This window comes from Lutra lutra, chromosome 6 (genome assembly GCF_902655055.1).
Source record: "Lutra lutra chromosome 6, mLutLut1.2, whole genome shotgun sequence".
Lineage (NCBI taxonomy): Eukaryota > Metazoa > Chordata > Mammalia > Carnivora > Mustelidae > Lutra > Lutra lutra.
Window position 1 is genome coordinate 37,074,532 of NC_062283.1, and position 13,784 is coordinate 37,088,315.

Consider the following 13,784-nt stretch of genomic DNA (forward strand, 5'->3'; position numbering starts at 1 on the left):
TGCCGGCTCCTCCTCCCGTGGCCTTTCCCGAGGCCAAGTCTCGGTTCTTTCGGGGAACAGAGAGCGCCAGCCATGGACCCCCGGCGCGGAAAGGCCACGCGGACAGCTTCGAAGGCTGGAGCCGCCGCGCCCAAGGCGCAAGGAGTGAAGGGTACCGGGACGGAGCCCAGCGAACCTCCCGCCGCGCTTGGGGCAGCCCGGCCCAAAGCACAGATGTGCGGCCAGGTCGGGGCCCCTGGATCCGGGAGGAAGAAGCGTGCCCCGGGCTCTCCCGAGAGACCACCGGTGCGCGCGCGGAATGCCTGTGCCAAAAAGGCGCCTCTGGGTTTTGAGGACGCCGTGGAGGGGCTGGCGGTTCCGGCGGGGAAGCTGGCGCCTCCTGCGGCCCCGGGGCCGCCCCTTCCCAGGACTGGATCTCGCCGCGAGAGGGGCGCGCGCGCCCCTCGGGAGCAGAGAACCCTGCCAGAGCCCACGGAGGTCTCCGGCCTCGACCTCGGCCTCGACCTCGGCCTCGACCTCGGCCTCGACCTCCGCCTCGGCCACGGCCCACTGGTTCCCTCCTCGAGACTCAGGAAGAAGGGGGCGGCGCCCGGCGCCTGGAAGCCCCGAACGGTGCTGGAAAAGTTGAAGCTGAGGCGCCAGGAAATCTCAGTGGCGGCGGAGATTGTGAACCGGGTTGTGGACCACCTGCTGCGGAGATTGCAGAGCTGCGAGTCCGAGTTCCAGGGTGTCTCGCGGCTGTGCACCGGAAGCTACTACGAGCGCGTGAAGGTGAGCTGCCCAGCGCCTCTCCTCCCGCCGACTCCCTCGCCCCAGTCCCCAGCCTGCCCGATAGTCCCAACACCGGCGGGTCGCGCGGTCCCTCACTTCCCTTCGAAAGTAACTCAGACTCTTTGTCTTTTGTGGCCTGTGACTCAGTTCCAGCCAAAGAGAAGAACAGCTGTTCGTTTACCTATCTGTACATTCAGCGGACGTACAGCTAACCAACATTGGTGCCAACTACTGTCAAGACATTACTGTTGGGAAATTCCAATGTATAGATTCATTCATGCAAGCAGATTGTATGGAGTTTCTGTAACAGGGCCCTACTTGGTGTGCCCTAGTCAAATTCCGACTTGGATAATTAGGAGTGCGAAAAATTACACAAAATTGGTATATCTAGGAGCATTTTTCCTATGGGAAAAACTATAGGAAGAATATCTTCAGTCAGTCCCCCAGCCGCTGCGGACTTCCCCTCTCCCCAGTTTTCTTATGCCAATGTCATGGGAACCTCACAGTGAGTGATTTAAAAAAAATTTTTTTTAAGAAAAGATCTCCTACAGACCCTAAAAAGTGTACCTCCTAAATACACATACAGCGTGATTGTTTCAGGGTATGTATTCCACGGCTCCCCTTGTTTGTGTGTGGCTGAGTTATTAAAGTCTTCATGCCAGTAGGCGTTGAAGATTTAGGAGCAGATTTCTGACTAGAGAATCTTTCCTGACCAGTGATGGTTGTTTTTTTTTTTTGTTGTTGTTGTTGTTCTTGTTTGTTTGTTTTGTTAAGATTTTATTTGTGTGTGTGAGCGAGAGAGAGAGAGAAAATGAGCACGCACAATCAGGGGTGAGGGAGTGGGAGGAGGGAGAAGCAGAATTCCCTCGGAACAGGGAGCTCGCTGGATCCCAGGGCTCTGAGATCTCGATCTGAGGTGAAGACAGACGTTTAATCATCTGAGCCCCCCGGGCGCCCCTAGTGGCAGTTTCTTTAGTTGTGTTCTCACCTAGTCCGTTTTTTGTTTTTTTTTGTTTTTTTAATTTTATTTATTTATTTGACAGAGAGAGAGAGAGATCACAAGTAGACAGAGAGGCAGGCAGAGAGAGGGGGAAGCAGGCTCACTGCCGAGCAGAGAGCCCGATGTGGGGCTCGATCCCAGAACCCTGGGATCATGACCTGAGTGGAAGGCAGAGGCTTAACCCACTGAGCTACCTAGGCGCCCCTCACCTAGTCCGTTTTTTCAGGGCCGGGCTGTGCATTTGCAGGAGATCTGTTAAAATCTTGGGTATAGCATGAAGGAAATAGAGGCTGATAGCATTTAGGTGACCGTAATTTATTTTATAGTTACCTATTGGCTTTATTCAATTAACTTCTCTCCTTCAGAAGTAAATGATTGTTAAACTCTAGATTTAGGTTTTTAGAATTATAAACTCCTGATAGCAGGCCAAATATTTTGCATCTTTGTGTTTCTAAGCCTTAACATATAGTAAGTATTCAAACGAATGAATGAACGTGCTCTAGAAGAAAGGATGGGTGGTTTCTCTCAAGACCTCTGTCTTAGGGTAGCAGATTCAGACTTCATTCCCACGATAAGCATTTAACCTAATAGATTTCAGTGGAAATTAAACCTTTCATATATTTTTCTTTTGGCTTGCCACCTGGATTGTAAACTCCATTGCCACAGAATGTTTTACATAAATTGTAGCCTAAACAGCTGCCCATTTCATTGGTGTGGACCCAGTGATATTTGTTTACTGCCAGAAAGATAGTGTATGTATCAGTCTTTGAATCTTAAAACTCTTTTAGCACTGAACACTATATAATTCCATCTAAAGCGTTTTGGTAGCCAAATGAGCAAAATTTTCACTAGATTGTTTGGCTTAAGTGTGATTCTTATTACATAAATATCATTCAGTTCAGTCATATGGCAGGAACAATAAGATGTTTAAAGAAGTTTCCAGTCAAAACCAGTCTCCTTTTTATTTTTTTTTTCTTTAACGTAAGCTCCATATCCAAAGTGGGTCTTGAACTCAGGACCCCGAGATAAGAGTGGGACATACTCTACTGACTGAGCCAGGCCAGCTGTCCAAGAACCTGTCTCCTTTTTATTTTTATTTTTTAAAAAATTCAATTTCTAAAAGTAATCTCCACAGCCAAAGTGCGGCTTGAATTACAACCTGAGAATTACAACCTGAGATGAAGAGTCATGTGCTCTTCTGACAGAGCCAGCCAGGTGCCTCTCCTTTTTAAAATCATACACTGGTGGAAGAAATTGAATGAAATTTGTTTTCCTAAAACATGTATTGATTTTTAAAACTGATACATTTCCTTTCTTTCTTTTAAAGATTTTACTTATTTATTTAACAGACAGAGATCACAAGTAGGCACAGAGGCAGGCAGAGAGAGAGAGGAGGATGCAGGTTTTCTGAAGCAGGCTCTCTGTTGAGCAGAAAGCCCCATGCGGGGTTCAATCCCAGGACCCTGGATCATGACCTGAGCTGAAGGCAGAGGCTTTAACCCACTGAGCCACCCAGGTGCCCCAAAAACTGATACATTTTCATCAGAGTTGATTCATTGCCTGGCTCCAGCAGTTAATCCTCTGGCATGCTCCCACAGCTTCCTGCCCACTACCACTTTTCTCAGCCTTTCCCATAGTCACCCCTTATCCATGTTGATGTCCCTGGAAAGTTAGGAAAAGCATAAAGAAGAGCAATATTATTCCTGTTCATTTTATTCACTGTTATCTTTTTGGTGTATTTTCTTCTGTTATGCATCCACTTGGATTTCAAAGCTAGATTCCAAACTCTTTGTAACTGATAAAAAATAGACACACCTCTCAGTAATTTATTTACTTGGTTCCATATTGACACATTTTTATTCATGTATTTTATTGTAATATTGTCAAGTTTTAGGTGAAAATTTGGAAAATTTATATAGAAATTCTCTGGGTAATTGCCACTCCATAATGTTCTCTTTTTCTTTTTGCAATTTACCAATCATAAGTTTGGGCTGAGTATAAGGCTATATAGAAATCAAGTAATTGTAGTGGTTCTAGCCAGTAGTACATTAACCAGTAAAGAGAAGAACTACAGCCACATGCAACAATGTGAATGAATCTTGTCATAATGTTGAACAAAAAAGGAAAAGGTAAAGGAATACGTAGAACCCATGTAAACAAGGCAGGAAAAAGAAGCAAAATACGTAAGATCAGAAAAAGAATAATAAAACTTATTTATGCAGATGACTTGATTGAATTTTTGTACAAACTATTAGAAATACAGTTGGCCTTTAAACAACACAGGGACTAGGGGCATCAACCCTTCCCCATCCATGTAGTCAAAAATCTGCATATAACTTAAAAAAATTTTTTTATTTTTAAAATTTTTTAAAAATTTATTTGTCAGAGAGAGAGAGCACACACAAGCAGGGAAATCAGTAGGTAGAGGCAGGGGAAGAAGCAGGTTCCCTGCTGAGCAGGTAGCCCCACGTGGGGCTCAATCCCAGGACCCTGAGATCATGACCCCAGCCGAATGCAGACACTTAACCAACTGAGCCACCCAGGTGCAGCTGCATATAACTTTTGACTCCCCAAAACCTTAACTACTAAGAGCCTAGTTTTGACTTTTTGATGAACAGTAAGAGTAACACATACTTTGTTCATTATATGTATTTTATATTGTATTTTACAATAAAGTAAGAAGAGAAGAGAAAATGTTACTAAGAAAATCATAAGGAAGACACAATACATTTATAATACTGTACTGTTTAAAAAAAACCAAAACGACAACCATGTATAAATGGACCTGCCCAATTCAAATCTGTGTTGTTCAACTGTTATCAGTGAATAAAGCAGGATTGCTGGATACAAAGTCAGTAAACAAAAATCAAAGTACCTCAATATATTAACAACAAAAAGAGTGTAAATGAAATGTAAAAATGCCATTTACGATAGCATCAAGATCATCAAATATTTAGGAATAAATCTTGCTAAAGATGATAAAAATTTTAAAATATTGCTGAGTAAATTTGAAAACAGACTAAATAAATGGAAATCTATATCATGTTCTGTTTGCCTCAAATTGATCTATATAGATTCAGTGCAATTTAGTCAAAGCCCTATCAATTTTTTTGATTAAATTGACAAGCTTATTATAAGACATATGTGAAAATGCAAAGGTGGGGGTGTGCCTGGGTGGCTCAGACAGTTAAGCATCTGATTTCCTGACTCAGCTCTGGTCTTGATCTCAGGGTCTTGAGTTTAAGTACCATGTTGGGCTCCATGCTGGGCATGGAGACTACTTAAAAAAAATGAAATGAAATGAAATGAAAATAAAAGAAATGCAAAGGACCTAGAATAACCCAGGCAATTCTTTTTTCTTTTTTTTTTTTTTTAGATTTTATTTATTTTTTTGAGAGAGACAAAGCAGAGAGAGAGAGAGAGAGAACACGGGGGTGAGGAAGGGCAGAGGGAGAGGGAGAAGCAGGCTGTCCCAGAGCAGGGAGCCCCACATGGGCCTTGATCCCAGGACCCCGAGATCATGACCTGAGCCGAAGGCAGGCGTCCAACCAACCAAGCCACCCAGGTACCCCAATCCAGGCACATCTAAAGGAGAAAATGTTAGAGGATTTACCCTATCAAAGAGCAAGACTTACTATACAAATACCCTAATTAAGCAGATATTATTGGTGCAATGATAGACAAATAGGCTAATTGAGTAGAAAGTCCAGAGACAGATCTGCGTATATAATTCAATTCAGTACAAAATATATGCAATAGTGTAGTTCAATGGGAGAAAGGATGGTTTTTTCAATAGTTGATACTGGGTCAATTGGATATCCATGACAGCCACCAACCCCACACATCATATACAAAAGTTAATTCAAGATATAAAATAAACCTAAAGATAAAGGAGGAAACAACAAAGTTTCTAGAAGAAAGCATAGAAGACTATCATTATAACAATGGGATGTACAAACATTTCTTAAATAGGACACTAAAATTGCTAACCATAAAAATAGATAAAATGGACTTCATTAGAATTGAGCTTCTCACCATTGAGAGAATGAAAATGCAAGCCAAAAACTCAAAGAAGTTACTTTCAATATGTATATTTGACAAAGGACTAGTACAAATCAATAAGAAAAAGACAAACCAATTTAAAATTGGGCAAAAGCACTTGAATAGATGCTTTAGTATATAATCCAAATAACAATAAATGTGTTCAACATCATTAATCAGCCAGAAAATGTAAATTAAAATCATGATGAGATTCTGTTACACATCTATCCACTAGAATGGCTAAAATTTTAAAAGGCTTGATAGTTCCATCTTAGAAGATGTGGAGCAACTGAAACTGCTTTGCCTTGATGAAGAGAAGATAGGTTGGTATAACCTCTTTGGAACATTGACACTTTGGTCTAAGGCTAAAGATACGCTTATCCTATGGTCCAGCAGTTCTACTCCTAGATATATACACAGTGGAAATGAGTGCTCATGTCCACCAAAAGGCATATGTAAGAGTGCTCAGAACAGGGGCGCCTGGGTGGCTCAGTGGGTTAAAGCCTCTGCCTTCGGCTCAGGTCATGATCTCAGGGTCCTGGGATCGAGCCCCACATCGGGCTCTCTGCTCAGCGGGGACCCTGCTTCCTCCTCTCTCTCTCTGCCTGCCTCTCTGCCTACTTGTGATCTCTGTCTGTCAAATAAATAAATAAAATCTTTAAAAAAAAAAAAAAAAGAGTGCTCAGAACAGCTTTGTAATAGTTCAAAACTGGAAATAATCCAAATACTCAAAGACAGAATAAGCAAATGTATTTTGATATATTCCACTAATCCAGTAGTATACTGCATAAGATGAAAAAGAACAAATACCAACACATGTAACAGTATGGATGAATCTCATAAATGTAACATTGAAAGGAGTCAGTTGTAATAGAGTACATTTTATATGATTCTGTTTATATGGTGCTTCCAAACAGGTGGCCGAATTTATGGTGTTAGAACAGTAGGGACTCTCGGTGGAGGTTTCTGAGAGGGAATGGGAATGAGAACCTTCTGTGCTCTGGGGGTGAGAATAGGGCAGCGCCCACAGAGCTCCCAGTTCCTATTGAGATTCAGCCATTTTTCTGGAACAAATCCTCCTTGGATTGTTGCAAACTCCTGGTTAATATACAGATATGAAAAAGTTGAACTGACTAATCTGGCCCGTGTTCTTTTTGCTTTTATGGAAGAGTGGATTTTCGCAGGCTCTTATTTCATTCTCACTAATGTCACTCCCAAGTGTTTGACTCTCATAGTACACTCTAGTCAGTCCAGGCTGCCATTACAAAAACACTATAAACCAGGTGGCTTAAACAACATAAGATTTTTTTCTGAGAGTTGTGGAGGCTGGAAGTCAAAGATCATAGTGCAAGCATGGTTAGGTTTAGATGAGGACTCTCTTCATTGCTTGTAGACAGCCACCTGCTCCCTGTATCCTCACTTTACTCCTCAGTGCATGTGGGCAGAGAGAAAGGGATCTCTCTTCCTCTCCTCTTCCTCTTCCACCACCTCCTTCTCCTCCTACCAGTGTTATCAGGTTAGCACTGTACCCTCATGATCTCATTTAACCGTCTAAAAACCCTGTCTCGAAGTACAGTCACTTTTGGGGTTAGGACTTCAATATATGAGTTTGGGGAGGACACAATTGAATATACAACACAGTACATCTCGATCTGGACTAGCCCCATTTCATATGGTCAGTAGACATATATGGCTACTAGGTACCCTGTTGAGCAGTATAGTCCAATAGCTGTGCTTGAAGCATGCTCTTGACTAATGAGAGATTTGTGGTATTTTTACTACAGGAAAAATAATCATTTGACATAATTGCTGATTCATAGATTTATTATTGTGAGGATGAAAATGATTCTTTGAAGCTCCTAAAATGCTGTGGTTCAAAGACATTAATGTAGTGCATGACTTGGCATTCGCAGTTACTTGGGTGACCAACAGCTCTAACAAGATGGCCTTTGCTCAACTAGCCAGCACAGGGCTACACACGTTTTTTTTAGACCATTGTGACAGGAGTGTGGCTGCAGCATGTATCTTGTGACATAAAAGATTGCACCTTATAGGTTTTTCATTTTAAGTTTTTAATTCAGAAAAAGCTGGTACAGATTTTAAAAGCTTGCATGATATAATTTAAAATTATTCTAAATTATAAAAATAATGCATACTCTTGGTTAAAAAAAGGTATGGAACCTACAAACCAAAACAATAATCCTCTCCTAGTTTCACTCATCCCACTTCCAGAGGGTATGAATCTTAGGAATCTTGCTTTTCAAAGTAGTGTGTTAAGTGGACATTTCAAGAAAAAAATTGCAGTTGCTTGGAAAATATTCACAAAACAACATTTCAGTGTTATTTTTACTATTTCTTAGATTTCTGCTCCTAATGAATTTGATATAATGTTCAAACTGGAGGTCCCCAGAATTCAGCTAGAAGAATATTGCAACAGTGGTGCTTATTACTTCGTGAAGTTCAAAAGAAATCCTAAAGGAAATCCTCTGATTCAGTTTGTAGAAGATGAAATATTATCAGCTTCTAAGATGCTGTTCAAGTTTAGGAAGATCATTAAGGAAGAAATTAAAAACATTCAAGGTAAGATTTTTGACTTTTGATTCTTGAAGTTCTTTTTTTTTTTTAAGATTTTATTTATTTGAAAAAGACAGAATGGGAGAAAGAGCATGAGAAGGGGGAGGATCAGAGGGAGAAGTAGACTCCCCACTGAGCAGGGAACCCAATGTGGGACTCGATCCTGAGTCTCCAGGATTATGACCTGAGCCGAAGGCAGCCGCCCAACCAACTGAGCCACCCAGGTGCCCTGATTCTTGAAGTTTTAATCATACCTACTAATTGCCAATGTACACTCCTCTACTGACTTTTTTTTTTTTTTTCCACATCAAGCAGTTAAAGTGCCCTGGTCATAACAGGGTTTGAGGGAGGCATATAATCACACAACAGCGTGAGCACCCAATCATCACACTTATGAACTACAAAAGCATCCTCTGCTGATCTTTCTTGACCTCTCTGCAGCAGACTGTTGATCAGTACCTCCTAGAAACAACTTTTTGCTCTTGATTTTAGTTTACTACATTTTCTTGACATTCTTTCTAAACGTTGATTAGTTCTATTTTGGTCTCCACTGACTATTCACTGGACAGCTGCCTCATGCCTCTGGATACATGTGGTTGCATAAAATCCCCGGGTTCACCTCTTGAAGCTTGTAAACACAAATTGCACCAAGTGCTCTGAAGGGAATGAACTAGGGGAAATAGTGGCAATTGGGGTGGAGTAAGACCACAAGGCAGAAAACAGCAAGCTCAAGGAACAAAAAGAGGCCTGTGTGGACAAGGGGAAGAGTGACATGAAATGAAGTTGAAGAGGTGGCCAGGGGCGAGATTGTCCAAGGACTTGTAGATCCTGGAAATGAATTCAGATGATTTCATGTTCACTCAGGTTTTAATGAAGGAATAATGATTGGCTTTGTATTTTTTTTTTTAAGATTTTATTTATTTATTTGGCAGACAGAGATCACAAGTAGGCAGAGAGGCAGACAGAGAGAAGGGAGAAGCAGGTTCCCCACTGAGCAGAGGGCCCAATGTGGGGCTCGATCCCAGGACTCTGGGATCATGACCTGAGCCAAAGGCAGAGCTTTAACCCACTGAGCCACCCAGGCGCCCCTGGCTGTGTATTTTTAAAAGTTTACTCTGGCTTCTCTGGAGAAGATATTCTAAAAAGACAAATAAGGAAAAGGAAAGAAAAAGGAAAATATTGAAGTAATTCAGGTGAAAGACAGTGGTGGCTTACATGGAGGATGGGATGGAGAGAAGCAGACACATCCAAGCTTGTCGTAGTGCTTCCTTCTGGAGTAAGTGTAGGGGTTGAGAGAAAGGATTGAATTAAAGAAGGCCTCCAGGTTTCTGACTGAGCACCTGTGTGGGTTGATTGTACCATTTTCTAAGATGGGAAGGACTGAAGAGGAACATATCTTGAGGTATGAATTAAAGGAGTTTGGCTTTGGATATATTAAGTTGGAGATTCCTGTGATACACTGAAGTGAGAATGTCATGTATGTAATTGGATATGGGTTTGAAGTGCAGAGGATATGTTTGGGCTGTATGTGAACATATAAATGGCATTGGCCATAGATGAGACCATGTAGGCAGAGAGCATTGATTCGTTTATTCATGAATCAGTATCCTCTGATCCTCTAATGTGCCAGATGGTCTAGGTGTTTGGGATACAGTAATGAACAAAGAGATGAAGACCCTCACCCTTCTGTACCTCATGGTTAGATAAGGGCAGACATACAATTAATAATGAATGGAAACCATAATTATCTTATATACTAGAAAGTAGTAAGTTTTATGATGAAAAAGTATAGCAAAGTGAGAGGGACCAGGAGTGTTGGGGATAGGATGGGGGAGGGGGAGTTACAGTGTTAAGTAGAGTGGTAAGAGGAGGAGGATCCCATTAGAGGTTGGGAAGAAGAGAAGGAGCCTAAGGAGACTATGTGATTTTGCAGAATGAGGGGTCAGGGTGTAGAATGCTACTGACTTCCAGAAACCATAGGATTTGGTCTATAGTTTTGTGGGGTTTGTTGGTGCCTTTGACTTAACAGTTCCAGTGGAGTCCTGTACGGACAGCATGTGTAGGCATATCCTTACAAAGTCTCCGCTGTAAAGGGCACAGAAAGGTGGGTTTAAGTGTGGGGAAGAGGCAGGGTGGGGTCAAGAGAGAGGGATATTTAAGAATGAGAAATACTGGAACCCTTCGTATATAGATAGGAATGATCCAGTAGGGAGGGGGCAGCCCCCGATGAGGAGAGAGGGAACAATTGAAGAAACAAGGTGCTTAGGATGGAAGGGGTGGCCTTTGTGCAAGGGTGGCCTTTGAAAGGTAGATGGACACTTCTTAGTAGGAATAGGAGGGTAGAAGGATATCATGGGTAAGAAGTAGATTTTGCAGATTTAGTAATAAGAAAATTGAAGGCCTTCTCTAGAGTTTTCTCTTTGTTTCTCTAGCTTTTCTCTCACTGTGGTCCCTTCCAGAAGAGTAGTCTTTAACTACTGCTTGTACACCTCCGAATCCCAAAGCCAGTATCTCTCATCTAGAGGTTTTCCTGAATTTCTGACCACCACAGCCACCTGTAATATGGCCATCTTTACTTGGGGGTTTTCCACACACCTATAGCTCAGTGTGTCTAAAACCAAGTGCAACTCAGCCCCATATTTCTTCCTTTTGATTGTTCCATATTGAAGAATCAAATCAACGTCAACCATTTTCCAGGCCAAAATCCTGGGATTACATTCTAGACTTCTACCTTCTTTCTTACCTTACTGATTCAGTCCATCTACCAGTTTTGTTTATTTAAACCCCTTTATTTTTAAAGATTTTATTTATTTACTTGACAGAGAGAGACACAGCAAGAGAGGGAACACAAGCAGAGAGAGAGGGAGAAACAGGCCTCCCACCGAGCAGAGAGCCTGATGTGGGGCTTGTTCCCAGGACCCTGAGATCAGGACCTGAGCCTAAGGCAGACGCTTAACAACTAAGCCACTCAGACGCCCTGATTTAAACCTTTTTAATTGCTCTCATTTCTGCTACTTGTGTCTTTTTTTTTTTAAGATTTTATTTATTTATTTATTTGTCAGAGAGAGAGAGAGAGAGTGCACAAGCAGGCAGAGTGGCAGGCAGAGGCAGAGAGAGAAGTAGGCTCCCTGCGGAGCAAGGAACCCTATGCAGGACTCGATCCCAGAACCCTGGGATCATGACCTGAGCCGAAGGCAGTGGCTTAACCAACTGAGCCACCCAGGCATCCCCACTTCTGTCTTTTTTTAAAAAAACAAAAACTGTACTGTTGATCCTTGAACAACAGGACAGTTAGGGCCACCAAACTCCCTGCATAGTCAAAAATCTGTGTATAACTTAACAAACTTAACCACCAAGAGCCTCCTGTTGACTGGAAGCCCTATTAATAACATAAACAGCTGATTAACATGTGTTTTGTATGCTATATGTAGTATATATTATATTCTTATAATAAAGTAAATTAGAGAAAAAAATGTTAAGAAAATCATAAGGAATGTCTACGTCAAAATAAAAAGTCTCTGCACAGCAAAAGATACAATCAACAGAACTAAAAGGCAACCTATGGGGGTATCTGGGTGGCTCAGTTGGTTAAGCGACTGTCTTCTTCTCAGGTCATGATCTTGGGGTCCTGAGATAGAGTCCTGCATTGGGCTCCCTGCTCACCACAGAGCCTTCTTTTCCCTCTTCCATTCTCCCTGCTTGTGCTCTTTTTCTCTCTCTGTGTCAAATAAATAAACAAAATCTTTAAATTAATTAATTAAAATAAAATAAAAGGCAACCTACAGAATGGGAGAAGAGATTCGCAAATGATATATCCAATAAAGGTTAGTATCCAAAATATACAAAGTACTTATTAAAGTCAACACCAAAAAAGACATAATCCAATTAAGACATGAACAGACATTTCTCCAAAGAAGACATGCAGATGGCCAAGAGATACATGAAAAGGTGTTTATCATGACAACATCAGAGAAATGCAAATCAAAACTACAATAGGATATTACCTCACACCTGTCAGAATGGCCAAAATAAAAAACACAAGAAACAACAAGTGTTGGCAAGGATGTGTAGATAAAGGAACTTTAGTGCTTTATTGATGGGAATACAAACTGGGGCAGCCACTCTGGAAAACAGTATGGAGGTTCATCAAAAAGTTAAAAATATAACTACCCTATAATCCAGCAAGCACAGTACTAGGTATTTACCCAAAGAATATAAGAACACTAATTCAAACACTAATTCATGCACCCCTATATTTATAGAAATATTATTTACGATAGCCAAGATATGGAAGCTGCCCAAGTGTCTATTGCTTGATGAATGGATAAAGATGTGGTATATGTATATCTACAATGAAATATTATTTAGCCGTGAAAAAAGAATGACATCTTGCCATTTGCAATCATATGGATTGAGCTGGAGAGTATGATGCTAAGTGAAATAAGTTGGTCAGAGAAAGACAAATATCATCTGATCACACTCATGCATGGAATTTAAGGAACAAAGCAAGAAGCAAAGGAACAAAAAGAAACAGACCCTTAGCTACAGAGAACAAACTGATGGTTACCAGAAGAGAGGGGGGAGGGGATGGATTAAATAGGTGATGGGATGGGGCGCCTGTGTGGCTCAGTGGGTTAAAGCATCTGCCTTCAGCTCAGGTCATGATCCCAGGGTCCTGGGATCGAGCCCCTCATCGGGCTCTCTGCTCAGCGGGGAGCCTGCTTCCCCTCCTCTCTCTCTGCCTGCCTCTCTGCTTACTTGTGATCTCTGTCAAATAGATAAATAAATAAATAGGTGATGGGATTAAGGAGTGCACTTGTCATGATGAGCACTGGGTGATGTATGGAAGCGTTGAATCATTATGTTGTATACCCGAAACTATCACATTGTATGTTAACTAACTGGAATTTAAAAACTCAAAAAGAGAAAATCATAGGGAAGAGAAAATACATTTACAGGATTGTACTGTATTTACCAGAAAAACACTCATTTAAGCCAACCTATATATTTCAAACCCATGTTGTTCAGGCGTCAGCTGTATTTAAAGTGAGAGGACCTAAAAATCTACCCTCTGAGCTCATTTCCAGTATTTAGTGTAGTCGTATCAATGACAGTCATCATGCTTACTCATCCTACATAACTGTAGCTAATATCTCCCCATTTTCCCCACCTCCCCACCCCCGGTAACTACCATCCTACCCTCTGCTTCTATGTATTCTGCTTTTTTATTTTTTTTTATTTATTTTTTTTAAAAGATTTTATTTATTTATTTGACAGAGAGATAGATCACAAGTAGGCAGAGAGGCAGTCAGAGAGAGAGAAGGAAGCAGGCTCCCCACTGAGCAGAGAGCCCGATGCGGGCCTCGATCCAGGACCCTGGGATCATGACCTGAGCCAA

The 13,784-nt window shown here is 41.6% G+C and overlaps 1 protein-coding gene and 1 non-coding gene across 2 annotated transcripts in view; one reads left to right on the forward strand and one right to left on the reverse strand.

Annotated features, from left to right (window-relative positions):
- Positions 1–13,784, forward strand: part of CGAS (cyclic GMP-AMP synthase) — a 23,891-nt gene continuing 10,107 nt past the window's right edge. Inside the window, exons 1-2 of the mRNA XM_047735161.1 lie at positions 1–771; positions 8,173–8,392. Of these exons, the coding sequence (XP_047591117.1) occupies positions 73–771; positions 8,173–8,392 (919 nt within the window). The 5' untranslated portion in view covers positions 1–72. The remainder of the gene's footprint in view (positions 772–8,172; positions 8,393–13,784) is intronic.
- On the reverse strand, positions 8,692–8,796 carry LOC125103454 (small nucleolar RNA U13). Its single transcript, XR_007128439.1, has one exon. It is a non-coding gene; the product is annotated as a small nucleolar RNA U13 (small nucleolar RNA).